This window comes from Coregonus lavaretus (assembly GCF_964263955.1).
Source record: "Coregonus lavaretus genome assembly, chromosome: 21".
Classification (NCBI taxonomy): Eukaryota; Metazoa; Chordata; class Actinopteri; order Salmoniformes; family Salmonidae; genus Coregonus; species Coregonus lavaretus.
Window position 1 is genome coordinate 14,127,010 of NC_140008.1, and position 20,372 is coordinate 14,147,381.

Genomic DNA, 20,372 nt, shown 5'->3' on the forward strand with positions numbered 1-20,372 from the left:
AAAAAAGCTTGTCCGGAGAAGACAAGGTGAGCGCTACCATCAGTCCTCTGTCAAGCCAACAGTAAAGCATCCTGAGACCATTCATGTGTGGGGTTGCTTCTCAGCCAAGGGAGTGGGCTCACTCACAATTCTGCCTAAGAACACAGCCATGAATAAAGAATGGTACCAACACATCCTCCGAGAGCAACTTCTCCCAACCATCCAAGAACAGTTTGGTGACGAACAATGCCTTTTTCAGCATGATGGAGCACCTTGCCATAAGGCAAAAGTGATAACTAAGTGGCTCGGGGAACAAAACATCGACATTTTGGGTCCATGACTAGGAAACTCCCCAGACCTTAATCCCATTGAGAACTTGTGTTCAAGCCTCAAGAGGCGGGGGGACAAAGAAAAACCCACAAATTCTGACAAACACCAAGCATTGGTTATGCAAGAATGGGCTGCCATCAGTCAGGATGTGGCCCAGAAGTTAATCGACAGCATGCCAGGGCGGATTGCAGAGGTCTTGAAAAAGAAGGGTCAACACTGCAAATATTGACTCTTTGCATAAACTTAATGTAATTCTCAATAAAAGCCTTTGACACTTATGGAATGCTTGTAATTATACTTCAGTATACCATAGTAACATCTGACAAAAATATCTAAAAACACTGAAGCAGCAAACTTTGTGAAGACCAATACTTGTGTCATTCTCAAAACTTTTGACCACGACACAAATGGAGTACACATTCGAGAAGTGCTCTCCGTGCTCAGTTTCGCATACTTTGATTTGGACTCATACTCCGACCCTCCCATTCTCCAATTTGCGTGCTCGGAGCACGGTAGTATGCATTTTAAGAAACACCCAATGTCTCTACTCAGTCAGCCAGCCAGCCAGTCAGTCACTCAGCCAGTCAGTCAGTCAGTCAGTCTGTTAGTCAAACAGTTAGTCAGTTAGCCAACCAGTCAGTCAGTCTGTTAGTCAAACAGTTATCCAGCCATCCAGTCAGTCACCAACCAGTCAGTCAGTCAGTTAGTCAGTCAGCCAAGCAGTCAGTCAGTCGACCAGTCAGTCAGTCAGTCTGTTAGTCAAACAGTTAGTCAGTCAGCCACTCAGTCAGTCAGTCAGTCTGTTAGTCAGCCAGTCAGTCACTCAGCCAGTCAGTCACTCAACCAGTCACTCAGCCAGTCAGTCAGTCAGTCTGTTAGTCAAACAGTTAGTCAGTCAGCCAACCAGTCAGCCAGTCAGTCAGTCAGTCTGATAGTCAAACAGTTAGCCAGTCAGCCAACCAGTCAGTCAGTCAGTCTGTTAGTCAAACAGTTAGTCAGTCAGCCAACCAGTCAGTCAGAACCATTATGGCAGTGTCACCAGCTATGTATACTGTTACACCATTGATCAAACTCTGTTAACCCTTACCACTCCTGGCAATTGGCCTATATGGATAGGGTTAAATCCATTGAAATGTTTCTTACAAAATAAATATGAAATGTCTGTGCATAAGCATGTTAGCAATTGAGAGGGAACAGTTTGGAGATTATGGGAAAATTATTAGACCAAATTTGAGGATTCAACAGTTCACCTGACACAATACATTACACTGTCGATTATTTGTGCATTTTACATTTACTGTACATTTCGCTGCATTTGTTGATAACCAAATCTGAAAATACTCTGAATATATTCAGTAACATAAGAATATTCCTGGAAAATGTGTGGTAGGTGCAACATAAAACAAAAAAATTACAAGGGTTTGAGTGAGAGGACTAACTGGTGTCTCCAAGTGGCCACACACCTCTCCAAAGTGCACACAGTTCATAAGTCATTTTAATGCACTTTTATGACTCAAAGAAGAGTCTTCAACTATAAGGTACTTTTTTGAGCTCTCCTAGCTGTGCCGTTGAGGAACTAGAGCAAGCACACTTGTAATTGTTTTGTTTGGAACACAACCCTGCATCCCCGCCATCACACAATTACTGTTGTTGTTTACGCAATCCAAAAACGGACCATTATGAATCGCAATCTGGGTCAGGTGGGCATTGTTTGATTGCCAACATGACTAGCTAAGTTATAGAATATGAACTTACAGCGTTAGGCTTTCACAGGGCAATTCAGAGAAACAGATGGTAGTTTTGGTGCGCATAGAAAGGAGTCATGCGTGAAATTCAGGTGTGTGTTCCGCTGCAAATTTTCTTCACAATAGACTAACATAGGCTCATTCTGTTCAGAACAACCCAGGGTATGACGCCATGTCATGTTGTAACTGTGCATCAAACACGTTGACACTGTATATGACATGAGTTTTATGATATGGAAATGTAAAGTGCACATTTGGACTCACAGGTGTTTGGCTAGCTTGTTTGACATCAAAGCATTTTCTATTATAATCCTCAACGTCTCATCTTTCAAAATACATAGAGTCACCTTAATGTACAGCATTTCCCTCACTCAGACAACAACAAATTAGCAAAAGTTGCTCAATTAGCGGGAGGGATGGGGGACAGCTTCTTGTCGCCTGTGGTGGTCAAGTTCAGAAAAGCTGTCAGTCAAAACCCATACAGCGCTGTGAAGCGCAGAGCCTGAGCTCTGACGCCATTTATAGCATGTTACTGTACAGCCACTGCGTTCCATTTTCAACTTGCTCTTTTTTTTGTATTATTATTTTTTTATTGGTAATTAAAGTAAAGACCCCCCGGCCAAACCCTCCCCTAACCCGGACGATGCTGGGCCAATTGTGCGCCGCCCTATGGGTCTCCCGGTCACAGCCGGTTATGACACAGTCAACTTGCTCTTGAAACGAATTGTTTATTATCTACATTGGCACAGCAGTGTCTAGCCTAGGCACTGTTGTACTCTAGTACTTGGTACTGTGGATGCCATGGAGAGGCCCAGTGTTGTAATGACATAGTGATGAGTGAATGTCCTGAAACAGGATGTCCTCTAAATGAAGACCTCTGGGAGCAGGAGGACTATGTTAAAGAGGCCAGCTCTATTCCTCCTGGGTAAATAAACACTCTGTCTCTTTCTCTGTGTTCAAAACACCTGCTGCAGTGCCGGCTTAGACCTACGGCTATACACTATGCTTCAATGAAATACCATGCATTTCTGTTATCTGTGACCTTGGAATACATTGAGAGGTGTAGGGCTGTAATTCATCTTTGAACGTGTACGTGCACGTACTGTTAGACACGTCCATTAACCAGAGTCATTGACCAGTGCCCAAAATAGACGTGAGTACTGTATGGGGTCTGTTGGGTTAGACTTAGCCTCCATAGGATCAAGCCCTGGCAGCTTACTGCAGGCTGGTCTGCAGCTGCTGTCTCCTAGCTCCATGCCCCCCTCTCAACGCTCAGCACCCACACCCCTCTCTCTACACCAGGCCTGAACAGGGAGCTTTACTCCAGCTTGACTCAGTTTTGGTGTGGATATATGGGTTGGTGCCCCTACAGACTGATCCCAGGTCAATTTAAGGTTAGGATTTGGTGAGGATAAGCTGATCCTAGATCTTTGACTGAGGGTAACTTCTACCTGGAACTATGAGGTCTGATACCTTCTCTCTGTATCACCCCTCAATCGTCCACCCCCTCATCCAATTTAGCCCAGCACAGGGCCCTACATTCCCCTACATTAGGGTTAGGGGTTAAGGTTAGGGTTAAGGTTAAGGTTAGGTTTAAGGTTAGGGTTAGGAGTTAGGTTAAAGGGTTAAGGTTGGAGTTAGATTTTACGTTTACTATGTTAAGTGTATGAGACCAGGCTGAACAAGGATACACTTCATTAGGAACGCTTATCAGGGTTGTTAACACTTCATGTGTTGATGCGATGCGTGTTGGTGATGGAAAGATTGCAGTGATGTAAGAACAGGAGTGTTGACTTTCTTGTTTACTCTTTCCTATGATCTGGACATTCCATTAAAGGCTCAGTGCAGTCAACATGAAGTTGTTTTGTATCATACTGTACAAGTTTTTTTTTTTTTTTTAATCAGTGTCCTTCATAATTGCTGGTTGAAAATACAATCTACACAGGACCTTGCATGGGTGGCGTTTCGGCTTGCCTGGTGGCATCACCAGGCGATAAATTAGTTAATAGACTAATAACAAAGAGAGTTCCAAACCTCTCTGCCATTAACAGCTAGTTTTCCGTTTTCCGTTTTCCCCTCCCCACTCAGACCACTCCCAGACAGTCCTAGCAAAATTCTTGCTTGAGAAATAGTTTTTTGCTATAAAGCTATTTTTGTTTCTTTTTGTCCATTTTAATGGAAAACTATTACAGAAATGATTTGATATACACTACCATTCAAAAGTTTGGGGTCACTTAGAAATGTCCTTGTTTTCGAAAGAAAAGCAATTTTTTGTCAATTAAAATAACATCAAATTGATCAGAAATACAGTGTAGACATTTTTAATGTTTTAAATGGCTATTGTAGCTGGAAACGGCTGATTTTTTTATGGAATATCTACATAGGCGTACAGAGGCCCATTATCAGCAACCATCAGTCCTGTGTTCCAATGGCACGTTGTGTTTGCTAATCCAAGTTTATCATTTTAAAAGGCGAATTGATCATTAGAAAACCCTTTTGCAATGATGTTAGCACAGCTGAAAACTGTTGTGCTGATTAAAGAAGCAATAAAACTGGCCTTCTTGAGACTAGTTGAGTATCTGGAGCATCAGCAATTGTGGGTTTGATTACAGGCTCAAAATGGCCAGAAACAAATAACTTTCTTCTGAAACTCATCAGTCTATTCTTGTTCTGAGAAATGAAGGCTATTCCATGCGAGAAATTGCCAAGAAACTGAAGATCTCGTACAACGCTGTGTACTACTCCCTTCACAGAACAGCGCAAACTGGCTCTAACCAGAATAGAAAGAGGAGTGGGAGGCCCCGGTGCAGAACTGAGCAAGAGGACAAATACATTAGAGTGTCCAGTTTGAGAAACAGACGCCTCCCAGGTCATCAACTGGCAGCGTCATTAAATAGTACCCGCAAAACACCAGTCTCAACGTCAACAGTGAAGAGGCGTCTCGGGGATGCTGACCTTCTAGGCAGAGTTGCAAAGAAAAAGCCATATCTCAGACTGGCCAATAAAAAGAAAAGATTAAGATGGGCAAAAGAACACAGACACTGGAGAGGAAGATTGGAAAAAAGTGTTATGGACAGACGAATCAAAGTTTGAGGTGTTCGGATCACAAAGAATAACATTTGTGAGACGCAGACCAAATGAAAAGATGCTGGAGGAGTGCTTGATGCCATCTGTCAAGCATGGTGGAGGCAATGTGATGGTCTGGGGGTGTTTTGGTGGTGGTAAAGTGGGAGATTTGTACAGGGTAAAAGGGATCTTGAAGAAGGAAGGCTATCACTCCATTTTGCAATGCCATGCCATACCCTGTGGACGGCGCTTGATTGGAGTTAATTTCCTCCTACAACAGGACAATGACCCAAAGCACAGCTCCAGACTATGCAAGAACTATTTAGGGAAGAAGCAGTCAGCTGGTATTCTGTCTATAATGGAGTGGCCAGCACAGTCACCGGATCTCAACCCTATTGAGCTGTTGTGGGAGCAGCTTGACCGTATGGTACGTAAGAAGTGCAATCCAACTTGTGGGAGGTGCTTCAGGAAGCATGGGGTGAAATCTCTTCAGATTACCTCAACAAATTGACAAATAGAATACCAAAGGTCTGCAAGGCTGTAATTGCTGCAAATGGAGGATTATTTGATGAAAGCAAAGTTTGAAGGACACAATTATTATTTATATTAAAAATAATTATTTCTAACCTTGTCAATGTCTACATTTCCTATGCATTTTGCTATATTTCCTATTCAAACTCATTAATGTATGTTTTCATGGAAAACAAGGACATTTCTAAGTGACTCCAAACTTTTGAACAGTAGTGTATAAAACGGCTGCATTGGGGACTTTTACTAACCCTCTTTCTCTCTCTCCCTTCCTCTCACCTGTTCTCTCTCTTCAGTCTGATGAGTGATCCTCCCCCTGATCCCGTCCTCCGTCATGGTCGACATGGAGAGCCACTGCCGGCCGCCGTCCCCCCTGGAGGATTCGGTGCTGGGCAGCCCGCTGTGTGGGGACTTCATCGGGGGCATGGAGGAGCTGCAGGACATCTCCCAATCCATCGACGGTGACGCCCACAGCTCCTTTGACGTCCCTGAGTACCAGTCCCAGTCGAGTAACGGCTCTGGCTCTGAAGGATCCACCATTCTAGGTATAGATCCATACCATCAATGGTTCGAAGTAGTGTGATGGTAGTGTGATGGTAGTGTGATGTGCTTGGTTTATTGGCTACTGCTGTCTCACACACGCTATGCCTTCCCTTTAACTTCTCTTCCCTTAAAGAAACACTGAGACGTCCCTTATAGAACCATTGAGACGTCCCTTATAGAAACATTGAGACGTCCCTTATAGAAACCTTGAGACGTCCCTTTTAGAAACATTGAGACTTCCCTTATAGAAACCTTGAGACGTCCCTTATAGAAATATTGAGATGTCCCTTATAGAAACATTGAGACGTCCCTTATAGAAACCTTGAGACGTCCCTTATAGAAACATTGATACTTCCCTTATAAAAAACATTGAGACTTCCCTTATAGAAACATTGAGACTTCCCTTTTAGAAACATTGAGACTTCCCTTTTAGAAACATTGAGACGTCCCTTATAGAAACATTGAGATGTCCCTTATAGAAACATTGAGACTTCCCTTATAGAAACCTTGAGACATCCCTTATAGAAACATTGATACTTCCCTTATAAAAAACATTGAGACTTCCCTTTTAGAAACATTGAGACTTCCCTTTTAGAAACAGTGAGACGTCCCTTATAGAAACATTGAGACTTCCCTTATAGAGACATTGAGACTGCCCTTATAGAAACGTTGAGACTTCCCTTATAGAAACATTGATACTTCCCTTATAAAAAACATTGAGACTTCCCTTTTAGAAACATTGAGACTTCCCTTTTAGAAACAGTGAGACGTCCCTTATAGAAACATTGAGACTTCCCTTATAGAGACATTGAGACTGCCCTTATAGAAACGTTGAGACTTCCCTTATAGAAACATTGATACTTCCCTTATAAAAAACATTGAGACTTCCCTTATAGAAACATTGAGACTTCCCTTTTAGAAACATTGAGACTTCCCTTTTAGAAACATTGAGACTTCCCTTATAGAAACATTGAGACTTCCCTTATAGAGACATTGAGACTTCCCTTATAGAAACGTTGAGACTTGTCACGACCGTCTTGAAAGGGAGCAGACCAATACGCAGCGCGTTGAGTGAACATGATGACTTTAATGAGTACAGCACGTAAATACAAAACAAAAGACGATAGTGAAGTCCAACAGTGACAATGACTGAACTTGGAACAAAAACCCACAACCCCCACAGGAAAACATACAGATAAATATGGCTCCCAATCAGAGATAACGAGCCGACAGCTGACACTCGTTACCTCCGATTGGGAGTCATTGACCAAACCTAGAAACGAACCCCACAGAAATGCAAACATAGAAATACACCCAAATACCCAACAAAACAAAATACACCCTGGCTCAAATACAAAAGTCCCGGAGCCAGAGTGTCACAGTACCCCCCCCTAAAGGTGCGAACTCCGGGCGCACCAGCATACAGTCTAGGGGAGGGTCTGGGTGGGCGTCTGTCCACGGTGGCGGTTCTGGCCCTGGTCGTGGTCCCCACCCCACCTTAGTCACTATCCGCTTCCGTAGCCTCTTCCACATGACCACCCCCCAACTACACCCCACTGGATTAAGGGGCGGCACCGGACTAAAGGGCAGCACCGGACTAAGGGGCAGCACCGGACTAAGGGGCAGTACCGGACTAAGGGGCAGCACCAGGATAAGGGGCAGCACCGGGCTAAGGGACAGCACCGGACTCAATGGCGGATCCTGGCTGGCTGGCTCTGGCGGATCCTGGCTGGACGGCTCTGGCGGATCCTGGCTGGACGGCTCATGGCTGGCTGAAGGATCTGGCTGCTCATGGCTGGCTGACGGATCTGGCTGCTCATGGCTGGCTGACGGATCTGGCTGCTCATGGCTGGCCGACGGATCTGGCTGCTCATGGCTGGCCGACGGATCTGGCTGCTCATGGCTGGCTGAAGGATCTGGCTGCTCATGGCTGGCTGACGGATCTGGCTGCTCATGGCCGGCTGACGGATCTGGCTGCTCATGGCTGGCGGAAGGCTCTGGCTGATCCTGTCTGGCGGAAGGCTCTGGCTGATCCTGTCTGGCGGAAGGCTCTAGCGGCTCCGGTCTGGCGGACGGCTCTGAAGGCTCATGGCAGACGGGCGGCTTTGCAGGCTCAGTCCAGACGGCCAGTTCAAGCGCCGTTGGGCAGACGGGCAGTTCAGGCCCCGTTGGGCAGACGGCAGACTCTGGCCGTCTGAGGCGCATCGTAGGCCTGGAGCGTGGTGCCGGAACTGGAGGTACCGGGCTGAGGACACGCATCTCAGGGCTAGTGCGGGGAGAAGCAACAGGGCAAGCTGGACCCTGGGGACGCACATAAGGCCTAGTGCGGAGAGAAGGAACAGGGCATGCTGGACCCTGGGGACGCACATAAGGCCTAGTGCGGAGAGCAGGAACAGGGCATGCTGGACCCTGGGGACGCACATAAGGCCTAGTGCGTGGTGCCGGAACTGGTGGTCCCGGGCTGAGGACACGCATCTCAGGACTAGTGCGGGGAGCAGGAACAGGCCGGGCTGGGCTGGCGACGCACACCATGAGCCTGGTGCGTGGAGCAGGAACCGGCCGGCCTGGGCTGGCGACGCACCCCGTAGGCTTCGTGCGTGGAGCAGGAACCGGCCGGGCTGGACTGGCGACGCACCCCGTAGGCTTCGTGCGTGGAGCAGGAACCGGCCGGGCTGGACTGGCGACGCACCCCGTAGGCTTCGTGCGTGGAGCAGGAACCGGCCGGGCTGGGCTGGTGACGCACACCACAGGCGTAGTGCGTAGAGCAGGAACCGGCCGGGCTGGGCTGGCTACGCACATCGTGGACCTGGTGCGTGGAGTAGGAACAGGCCGAGCTGGGCTGGCGACGCACATCGTGGACCTGGTGCGTGGAGTAGGAACAGGCCGGTCCGTACCGGGAACACACACCACTGGCCTTAACTGGGGATCAGGAACGGGCCGGACCGGACTGGTAACACACCTCAGTCTCTCACGCCGTGCCACAACAACTTCCCTCCCTCTACTCGCCAATGGCTCCCGTAATCCGAAAGCCTTCTCTCCACATCTCCCTGTGGCAGCCTCCTGCTGCCCAGCCGCCCAAGCCATGTGCCCCCCCCCAAATTTTTTTGGGGGTTGCCTCTCATCCTTCCGACGATGGCCCTGCCGACGCCGTTGCTCCTCTCTCCGTCGCCTCTCCACTGTCTCGCTCCATGGACGGCGATCCATCCCATCCAGGATTTCCTCCCAAGTCCATGACCCTTTTCCGTCCAATATCTCCTCCCATGTCCAGACCCTTTGCTCCTGGATACGCTGCTTGGTCCTTTGATGGTGGGTTTTTCTGTCACGACCGTCTTGAAAGGGAGCAGACCAATACGCAGCGCGTTGAGTGAACATGATGACTTTAATGAGTACAGCACGTAAATACAAAACAAAAGACGATAGTGAAGTCCAACAGTGACAATGACTGAACTTGGAACAAAAACCCACAACCCCCACAGGAAAACATACAGATAAATATGGCTCCCAATCAGAGATAACGAGCCGACAGCTGACACTCGTTACCTCCGATTGGGAGTCATTGACCAAACCTAGAAACGAACCCCACAGAAATGCAAACATAGAAATACACCCAAATACCCAACAAAACAAAATACACCCTGGCTCAAATACAAAAGTCCCGGAGCCAGAGTGTCACAAGACTTCCCTTATAGAAACATTGATATGTCAAGTGCCTTATACTTAGGGCCAGGGGTTTTTCCCTAGTGGGCCTGTCTAATAGTTTCTCACCCAATGATCTTTCTAAGTTTTCCTAAAAGTAAAAATGAGTAGACTACGGTGTAGTAATCCTGTCGTAAGCCAGCTCTACGTTGTTATTGTTTGACCATGTGTTTCCTGATCATTCAGGAGCCATGCTCACATAGCTCATCTCTAATTCACCCTGACTCAGAGGGTTCAGAGAGGACACTCGGCTTGTTTAACCTCTGACCTTACTTAGGCTAACAGAGATGCTTTTGGCAGAGGGGTTATCTGTTATGTTACACCCCCCTCGTCCCCACACTTCCACAGAGGACTTCCTCAATCCGCAAACATTCCTCAACTCACAAGCTGTGTCCCAAATGGCACTCTATTCCCTATATAGTGCACTACCTTTGACCAGGGCCCTAGTCTATATAGGGAATAGGGTGGCATTTTTGACGCAGCCACACTTCCCCCCCAAATAGTATTTTGGTAAACATTAACTTGTTTGTGTCCAATAGAAACCACCTGGATGTGTTAGCAAATATGTTACTACGTAGTAGTTAGTATGCAACTGGGATTGAAACAGTGACTGGTGTTAGAATTTAAACATAGAGGAAAAGAGGGGATGGTATATTGGGAAAATGGAAGAGGGAGGAATAGGTTTTCGGGGGAAGAGGAGTGGAGGAGGGGGCATCATGGAAAATAGCATTGATGATGTCATGGAAAAGTCATGGAGAGTGTGCTGGTTGTTTATGGTTGTTGATGGAGTGGTGAATGAAGAAGGGAGAGAGAGAAGGAGAGAGGGAGAGGAAGAAGCAGACACTGAGTATCTGTGATATGATATTATTCTCCTGCCTACATTGTAGGCTGTAGAGTGTGGTGTGTGTGACACGTGCAGTTGGTCCAAGACATTAATATGTATCCCTGTTTTGGCTTCTCTCACCCAACTCATGTGGGCTGACTTAGCACTGCTCTGTTTGGCACCATTCCTGAAATGCTGTGTGTTTGGTGTGTTTGGTATTCAGGTATTAAAATAGACACAGTGTGTGTATCATGGGCCAATATTTCGACTCATCCCCTGAATTTAGAAGTGTTGCTGATCCACTCTCAGTGGTGTGCATAACGGTCTGTACGTATTTATAGAGATTTAATGGGACACATATTACATGTGCTCTTCCTCTGTGTTGGGCCAAAGGCCTGAGACACCAGGGACTTTCCACTGGTACAGTACTCATCTGTCAGCTAGGGCAAAGAGGCTTCACAGTAGAGACACTAATATGAATATCAATGTCCCAAGGTTAATTGGTTTATTGTTTCACAATAGTTATAAGTGTGTGTCTGTTTTCTGTGCAATTAGTTTATTAATGTGCGTGCGTGTGGGTGTGTGTCTTGTCTGTGCATGCATAAGTGTGTTTACTAATGTGTACTCTGTGTGTGTGTTCTACAGATGCTCTGACCCCAGCCTCCAGCCCGTCGTCGGGAGTGTATGGGGCAATCGCAGGGCAGGAGGAGTTCTCCTCCACCTCTCTCAACCTGGAGTGTCGGGTGTGTGCCGACCGCGCCTCCGGATACCACTACGGCGTTCACGCCTGTGAGGGCTGCAAGGTGAGAAGGACCAGCCATCACACACATCCACGTATGCGGAGCACACAAGCGCATGCACACACAAACATTAATATACGCATACATACACACACACACCTGGTCAGAGTGAGATTCACTGGACCAACCTTCAGACAACAGTCTAACGATAATGACTGAACACACAAACAGGACACAAGAATGTGCCCTCCAACACACACAGTGTGGATGCTCTCCTAGTTAATTGTTTTTGAGCCTGTTGAAGAGCAATCCAAGGCTAATGTGTTTTGTCACAAGTCACTGGAGGACAGAGCAGATCTTAATTTGCCACTGGAAAGCCACTAGATCACACGTGACTGTAAGATAATGTAGTTTTGGTGTTATTATGACCATACCACTAACCACCAAGTAAAAATAACCCAGTCTTTAGCTGTGACCCAAAAGGAACTGGTCAATGTGCTGATTCCATTGCTGCTGTATTATTTCTGTGACTGCATGCCTAGGTTCTAATGAGAATAATCAATTCTCACCCTGCTGTGAAAGCCAGGCAAAGATAATTGGTTTGTCATCCGCTACATTTCCTACATACTCTTTCACCCTGAATGCGTGAGAGATGTCTTGTGGACCCCTGGCCTGCCCATCTGTCCCTGTGCCAGGACTTTGTCTGCGTATGGATGTCACTTGGCGAAGTTGGCGGTGCTCTCAGTCGCTCCTCCCCCTCATGTCAACACACTGTTACACTGAGTTCCAGACAGCAGGGAGATAGCAGAGCAGAGTGGGCCGCAGTGTACCCTGCCCTGCCCTACACTGCCCTACCCTGCCCTACCCTGCCCTACCCTACCCTGCCCTACCCTACCCAGGACTGGACTACCCTGCCCTGGACTGGACTGCCTTGACCTGCCCTACCCTGGACTGCCTTGATCTGCCCTACCCTGCCCTGGACTTGGCTCAGAGCTGCTGGAGGCTAGAATGGACATTGAGTGAACTGGTCATAGCTGTCCCAGAGTAAAACAGCAATGAGTCCTACGTGCACCCCGCTCCTCAGCTGTCTGGTCATCTGAGAGTGACCCCTGCATAGAGAGAGACAGAGACAGAGACATGAGGCAGAGACATGAGGCAGAAACAGAGGCAGAGACAGAGACATGAGGCAGAGACAGAGGCAGAGACATGAGGCACAGACAGAAACAGAGACAGAGACATGAGGCAGAGACAGAGACAGAGACATGAGGCAGAGACAGAGACAGAGGCAGAGACAGAGACATGAGGCACAGACAGAAACAGAGACAGAGACATGAGGCAGAGACAGAGACATGAGGCAGAGACAGAGACAGAGGCAGAGACAGAGACATGAGGCACAGACAGAAACAGAGACAGAGACATGAGGCACAGACAGAGACGGAGACATGAGGCAAAGACAGAGACATGAGGCAGAGACAGAGACACGAGGCAGAGACAGAGACATGAGGCAGAGACAGAGACATGAGGCAGAGACAGAGACATGAGGCAGAGAAAGAGACACGAGGCAGAGACAGAGACATGAGGCAGAGACAGAGACAGAGACATGAGGCAGAGACATGAGGCAGAGACAGAGACACGAGGCAGAGACAGAGACAGAGACATGAGGCAGAGACAGAGACATGAGGCAGAGAAAGAGACAGAGACAGGCCTGGCATCAGGCCGTTGTGGCTGACAGGCATTCTGCCCTGGCCTCATGTTACCCTTGAGGGTTGTGTGTGCGTGCTTGCGTGCGTGTGGCGTGTCCTTGCAAGCGTTAATGCATGCCGTGTGCAGGGACACATTAAGGAGATCTTTCACAAGTATTATGAAATCAACATCTTGGGATGGGGTTGGCTAAATGTTCTTCTTAAGCAACTCACTACCCCCCCCCCCCCCCCCCCCCAACCCCAGTCCAAGCCCTAAACCACTCAGGACAGTACGTCTAAAGCTACCCATAACCAGACACTGCTGTTTGTCAGGGTTGTGTAACATTAGTGAAATCCCATTTGGGATGTGATAAGCATGTATGTCCAGGCTGATAGTGTCATGCTCCAGCCATTGGGTCCATTTGGGTCCATTTCACTTTTTCTACGGAGAAAGTGGATGTTGGCTGATTGGAGGAAAATGGGGTTTCCTAGTGGCATGTTCTAGGCCAGGACACTGCCTTTGCTTTGCTGATAGTTCACTTAGGTTGAAAGAGTCTTAGATTAATAAAGTTTGCGCAAAGTTTGAAAGATATAAAGATACCAGGTATAAACTGACAATTGTTTTATTTTACCAAGTCACTATACTGTATGTGGTTGAGGTACCATACTGGGTCGAGGCTGAGTTTTTTCATGAGTGCAGTCTATTGGGTCTCAACCTGAACATATCTCTCTCCTCTTTCTCTCCCTTCAGGGTTTCTTTCGGCGGACCATCCGCCTCAAGCTGGAATATGACAAGTGTGAGCGCCGCTGTAAGATCCTGAAGAAGAACCGGAACAAGTGCCAATACTGCCGCTTCCAGAAGTGCCTGTCTGTGGGCATGTCCCACAACGGTGAGGAACACAGACATAGCCAGAGCCCTGAGTACTGCTTACTGCTTATAGCACAACCTGCCAGTAGCAACCAGAGAGGAGCACACACACACACATTTGAACATAGACATATGCACACACACATGTACGCCATTCAAAACCACACTCTTGTAGAAACAGGAAGGAGCGTGCACGCTCACACACGCAAGAACACACACGCGCACGCACACACACGTACTCACACGTACGCCATTCAAAACCACATTATGGTATACGGTTGCTTTTCAAGATGAATGACAGTAGGCAAAAATGTGAGTGACAGCTGTGAATCCTACAGCATTCATTCATAAACGCATGTAAACATTTGCACCATTTCATATTGTTTCCAGAAGAAAACAATGCAGAACTGCAATTGATGCATACGTCTCTCTGTCTCTATCCAGTCTCTATGCGGTCTCTATGCGGTCTCTATGCAGTCTTATGCGGTCTCTATGCGGGCTCTATGCGGTCTCTATGCGGTCTTTATGCGGTCTCTACGCAGTCTCTCTGCGTGGTGGTGTGTAATTGTGAAGGTCAGTAGAACGGTAAGGTGGGGCTGTATTGTGTTGGCTGAACCCTGTCACCCTTTAGGTGTGAACAGAGACAAGCAGTGTGAGTCTCAGTCTCAGCCTACAGGTCACGTCACCAGGGCTGCATCTGCACTGGGTTAAGCTGTTCAGTACATTAGACCCACTGATCAATGAACTGACCTAGTGGAGAATTTAAGGTAATTTAGACTGATAGTGAGCTTTGCAGTGTAGAGCAGGATACATTACTAGTGGAACATTAATAAAAACAGGGTCCACTGTCCAGACAAAATCAGACAATCACACCCTCTACAGACAGACTAACTATTAGGAATATAAACATAATGATATTTCCTTTATATAGAGTTAATCTATGAACAATAACCTTGATATAGGACAATGAGGTCAAAGCATTTTGCTGCACCTGCTATAACATCTGCTAAACTGTGTACGCGACCAATACACTTTGATTTGAAGTCTTTGATCCTATTGGATGGATGATGTTTACCTGTGTGTTTTGTGTCAACATACAACATGGCATTCTGACCCTAAGGTCCATGTCCTGCCGTTTACAATGGACTGAAATAGAATTAAGGGGTGACTTTGTGTGTGGTGTGGAGTGATGTGAAGAGGGGCTTAGCAAGGTAATGTGGCCCGAATCAACTACTTATTTTATATATAGTACCAGTCAAAAGTTTTAGAACACCTATTCATTCAAGGATTTTTCTTTATTTTTACTATTTTCTACATTATAGTGAAGACATCAAAACTAGGAAATAACACATATGGAATCATGTAGTATCCCAAAAAGTGTTAAACAAATCAAAATATATGTTATATTTGAGATTCTTCAAATAGCCACCCTTTTCCTTGATGACAGCATTGCACACTCTTGGCATTCTCTCAACCAGTTTCACCTGGAATGCTTTTCCAACTGTATTGAAGGAGTTCCCACATATGCTGAGAACTTGTTGGCTGCTTTTCCTTCACTCTGCCGTCCGACTCATCCCAAACCATCTCAATTGGATTGAGGTCGGGGGATTGTGGAGGCCAGTTCATCTGATGCAGCACTCCATCACTCTCCTTCTTGGTAAAATAGCCCTTACACAGCCTGGAGGTGTGTTGGGTCATTGTCCTGTTGAAAAACAAATGATAGTCCCACTAAGACCAAACCAAATGGGATGGCGTATCGCTGCAGAATGCTGTGGTAGCCATGCTGGTTAAGTGTGCCTTGAATTCTAAATAAATCACAGACAGTGTCACCAGCAAAGCACCCCCACACCATAACACCTCCTCCTCCATGCTTTACGGTGGGAAATACACATGCTGAGATCATCCGTTCACCCACACCTCACAAAGCCACGGCGGTTGGACAAATTTCCACCGGTCTAATGTCCATGTTTCTTGGCCCAAGCAAGTCTCTTCTTATTATTGGTATACTTTAGTAGTGGTTTCTTTGCAGCAATTCGACCATGAAAGCCTGATTCACACAGTCTCCTCTGAACAGTTAATGTTGAGATGTGTCTGTTACTTGAACTCTGTGAAGCATTTATTTGGGCTGCAGTTTCTGAGGCTGGTAACTCTAATGAACTTATCCTCTGCAGCAGAGGTAACTCTGGGTCTTCCAATACTGTGGCGGTCCTCATGAGAGCCAGTTTCATCATAGCGCTTGATGGTTTTTGCGACTGCACTTGAAGGAACTTTCAAAGTTCTTGAAATGTTCCGTATTGACTGACCTTCATATCTTAAAGTAATGATGGACTGTTGTTTCTCATTGCTTATTTGAGCTGTTCTTGCCATAATATGGACTTGGTCTTTTACCAAATAGGGCTATCTTCTGTATACCCCACTACCTTGTCACAACACAACTGATTGGCTCAAACGCATTAAGAAGGAAAGCAATTCCACAAATTAACGTTTAAGAAGGCACACCTTTTAATTGAAATGCATTCCAGGTGACTACCTCATGAAGCTGGTTGAGAGAATGCCAAGAGTGTACAAAGCTGTCATCAAGGCAAAGGGTGGCTATTTGAAGAATCTCAAATATAAAATATATTTTGATTTGTTTATCACTTTTTCATTACTACATGATTCCATATGTGTTATTTAATAGTTTTGATGTCTTCACTATTATTCTACAATGTAAAAATTGTAAAAAATAAAGAAAAACCCTTGAATTAGTAGGTATGTCCAAACTTTTGACTGGTAGTATATATATATATATATATATATATATATATATATATATATATATATTGTTGGAGGGAAATGCTTCACAACTCCTGGCACTGGGAAACCAATGGGGTCACATTGTCTCTCCACTGGCCCCCACCCAACCCCAATGATATGTTTGATGGGTCCGAGGGCCAGGACCAAGAAGCACAACTCAGAGGTATACAGACAGGTATGGTACCAGATTCTTAGCGGGACCCAGCCATCCACACATAATGGATGCAAATCAAATATTAAAAAATAAATAACAACAAAACGCAACAGCATCAGTAAGCCAGACAATTTACAAGTCAAAAGGAGGGTATGGCCCTTGTAGAAGGTCTATAAAGGGTCCCCAGGTGGAATTAAATACATACCTTTCCCTTTTAAAGTATAACATATTTTTTTCTAGTTTAAAAAAGTGAATCAAATCGTGCAGCCATCGACTGTGCAATGGACGGTGGACGTTTTTCTACTCAAGAACTATATGTCTCTTGGCCCCGTGTAGCTCAGTTGGTAGAGCATGGCGTTTGCAACGCCAGGGTTGTGGGTTCGATTCCCACGGGGGGCCAGTATGAAAATGTATGCACTCACTAACTGTAAGTCGCTCTGGATAAGAGCGTCTGCTAAATGACGTAAATGTAAATGAAAGTAGAGAAAGCAAGTGCATCCTGCACTGGTCTGGAAACCATTAAGCCAGAAGGTGGTTGACCAAAAAGGGCCACCAGAGGTCACAATTCTACATTGATTCCAAAAATTACACTGGTTACAGACTTGGCAAAAACACCTGATCAAAACATATCAGTAAGATCTGCAGAAGCCTCTCTACGTCGATCACATATAGGGTCAAGGTTTGGATACATTTTATTTAGCCTGGACTTAGTCTAATAGATTCGGTGTAGCAGCTTGAACTGAACAAGTGCATGTCTAGCACAAAATCAACTACTTCTATTGGAACTATTAGAAAGTATTTTCAAATAATTCCCTATAAATAGCCTACTATTTGAAAGTATTTTCAAATACATATTTCAAATGCTATTTTCAAATACATGGGTTAAATTCATGGAAGTGTATTTGAGTATTTTCAAATACTTTCCACGTGTATTTCCAAATACATTCCAATATTCAACTACTTGTCTTTTCAAATAAAAAATATCTAAATACCTACTTCCAAATGTCTTTTAAAGTAATTGAAATACCATAAATAGTATCTGAACACAGGTCTGGGACTGATGCTCAACATTAGTATTTATTTCAAAATGTTTATGTGGGACCAGCACTGGCGTGTTCAAGACGGGTTTTCCCCTCAGGAACAATAAAGTGGGTGTTACCTTATCTTATCTGCACTTCCTATATCTGAACATACAGTCCTCTATCTGTACATACAGTCCTCTATCTGTACATACAGTCCTCTATCTGTACATACAGTCCTCTATCTGTACATACAGTTCTCTATCTGTAAATAGAGTCCTCTATCTGTACATACAGTCCTCTATCTGTACATACAGTCCTCTATCTGTACATACAGTCCTCTATCTGTAAATAGAGTCCTCTATCTGTACATACAGTCCTCTATCTGTACATACAGTCCTCTATCTGTAAATAGAGCCCTCTATCTGTACATACAGTCCTCTATCTGTACATACAGTCCTCTATCTGTACATACAGTCCTCTATCTGTAAATAGAGTCCTCTATCTGTACATACAGTTCTCTATCTGTAAATAGAGTCCTCTATCTGTACATACAGTCCTCTATCTGTACATACAGTCCTCTATCTGTAAATAGAGCCCTCTATCTGTACATACAGTCCTCTATCTGTACATACAGTCCTCTATCTGTAAATAGAGTCCTCTATCTGTACATACAGTCCTATATCTGTACATACAGTCCTCTATCTGTACATACAGTCCTCTATCTGTAAATAGAGTCCTATATCTGTACATACAGTCCTATATCTGTGCATGTGTATTGTGTTTCATATGTTACCTAAATGTTACAGTATACAGGACAATGACATGGGAGAGGGTCATGGAACTTATAGAACCTGATACACTGAGGCTTCAGCCCGCCCCCCCCCCCCCCCCCCCTTTTCTCTCTCTCTCCCTTTTGCATCAATCATGTTCTGCTTTAGAGAGTCAGAGACTCTCATCTCATCCTCCGCTTAGTGTGATGTTCTTATCCTGAGTCTCCTGAGCCCAACTCAGAGCATCTCTCACTTCTTCTTACTCTAATGACAGTTGGCTGCTGCCTCAGGATCCCCATCCTCCTGACGTGGGTTCAAATACTATTTGAAATCTTTCAAATACTTTAAGCATTTGCTTTAGTCTGCCAGGAGAGCCAGGTGGGCGGTGTTTGCACTTTTGAGACTTTTTGATTGGTTATATTGTGCCAGGTAAGCTCAATCGAGCCCAATTGAAGTATTTGAAATTATGTCAAATAGTATTTGAACCCAGGTTTGCCATCCTTTTCAGGGATCTGCCAGGTTTAGAGGAACCATTCACTTATACAGTAATCTAATATGGCCCCATTCTGAACACTGTCTTGTTTTACTGTAATTTACCGTTCAGTGAATGTGTGTGGTGTGGTTAATCACAATAGAAGCCAGTGAAATCTGAGCCCAGCTGTATCCCTTTAGAGTACCATAAATATATGTAATAGGTGCACCTGCTGTTGTGCACCCTATGAGAGGTGTGTGTGTGTGTGCGTGTGTGTGTGTGTGTGTGTGTGTGTGTGTGTGTGTGTGTGTGTGTGTGTGTGTGTGTGTGTGTGTGTGTGTGTCAGAGGGAAGGGGTTATTGGTAACGCAACTGTAATCTGATTAGCTAGACACTTAGGATCAGGCCGTCTGAGAGAGTCAGAGTCCCTTCGTACAAAAACAGCACACACACACATACACACACACTAGATACCTGATTTGTCCTATTTCCTTTAGCGTGCTAACACATTGATCCTCAACTACCCCTCATCCTGCCCCCAATTCTCTCAACTGTTCCTGAAACATACAGGACATTAAACTCATGTCTCCAGGGATCCATAACCTGTCTTGATACCCAGAAAACGTTGAACAACAGTGTTCATGATTTGGCAAACAGTACACAATTGTCTTGAGCCTCCATATATTTCTTATGTTGATTTGATAAACAATATACTGTACAATTGGCATGCGTCTCCATATCTCTCTCAGCAAAACAGATACATCTTTGTCCATTGCAGTTTAATTAAATACAAATTCCACGTCCTCGTCACTGCCATACTGCACCTAATGTTTTCTCTTCCTCTCCTCTCTCTGCTCTCTGTTTAGCGATCCGTTTTGGTCGGATGCCCCAGTCAGAGAAGCTGAAGCTGAAGGCAGAGATCCAGACGGGGGACAGGGAGGTGGAGGACCCCCAGCAGGCCGACCAGAAGACCCTGGCCAGGCACATCTACGAGGCCTACCTCAAGAACTTCAACATGAACAAGGCCAAAGCACGCACCATCCTCACCGGAAAGACCAGCACTCCAGTAAGAGCAGTGTGTGGAAGTGGGGGGATGGGGGCTTGCTTGCATGCATGCGAGCATGTAGGATCAAAATGAAACTCACTCTCCAAAGGGAAT

At 45.6% G+C, this 20,372-nt stretch overlaps 1 protein-coding gene across 2 annotated transcripts in view; it reads left to right on the top strand.

Annotated features, from left to right (window-relative positions):
• Positions 1-20,372, top strand: part of LOC311149237 (peroxisome proliferator-activated receptor alpha-like) — a 59,683-nt gene that overhangs the window by 22,179 nt on the left and 17,132 nt on the right. For both annotated transcript variants that reach the window (XM_084186323.1, XM_084186324.1), the window contains exons 2-5: positions 5,945-6,193; positions 11,356-11,513; positions 13,884-14,022; positions 20,080-20,279. In XM_084186323.1, coding sequence (XP_084042449.1) covers positions 5,983-6,193; positions 11,356-11,513; positions 13,884-14,022; positions 20,080-20,279 — 708 coding nt within the window. In that variant the 5' untranslated portion in view covers positions 5,945-5,982. The remainder of the gene's footprint in view (positions 1-5,944; positions 6,194-11,355; positions 11,514-13,883; positions 14,023-20,079; positions 20,280-20,372) is intronic.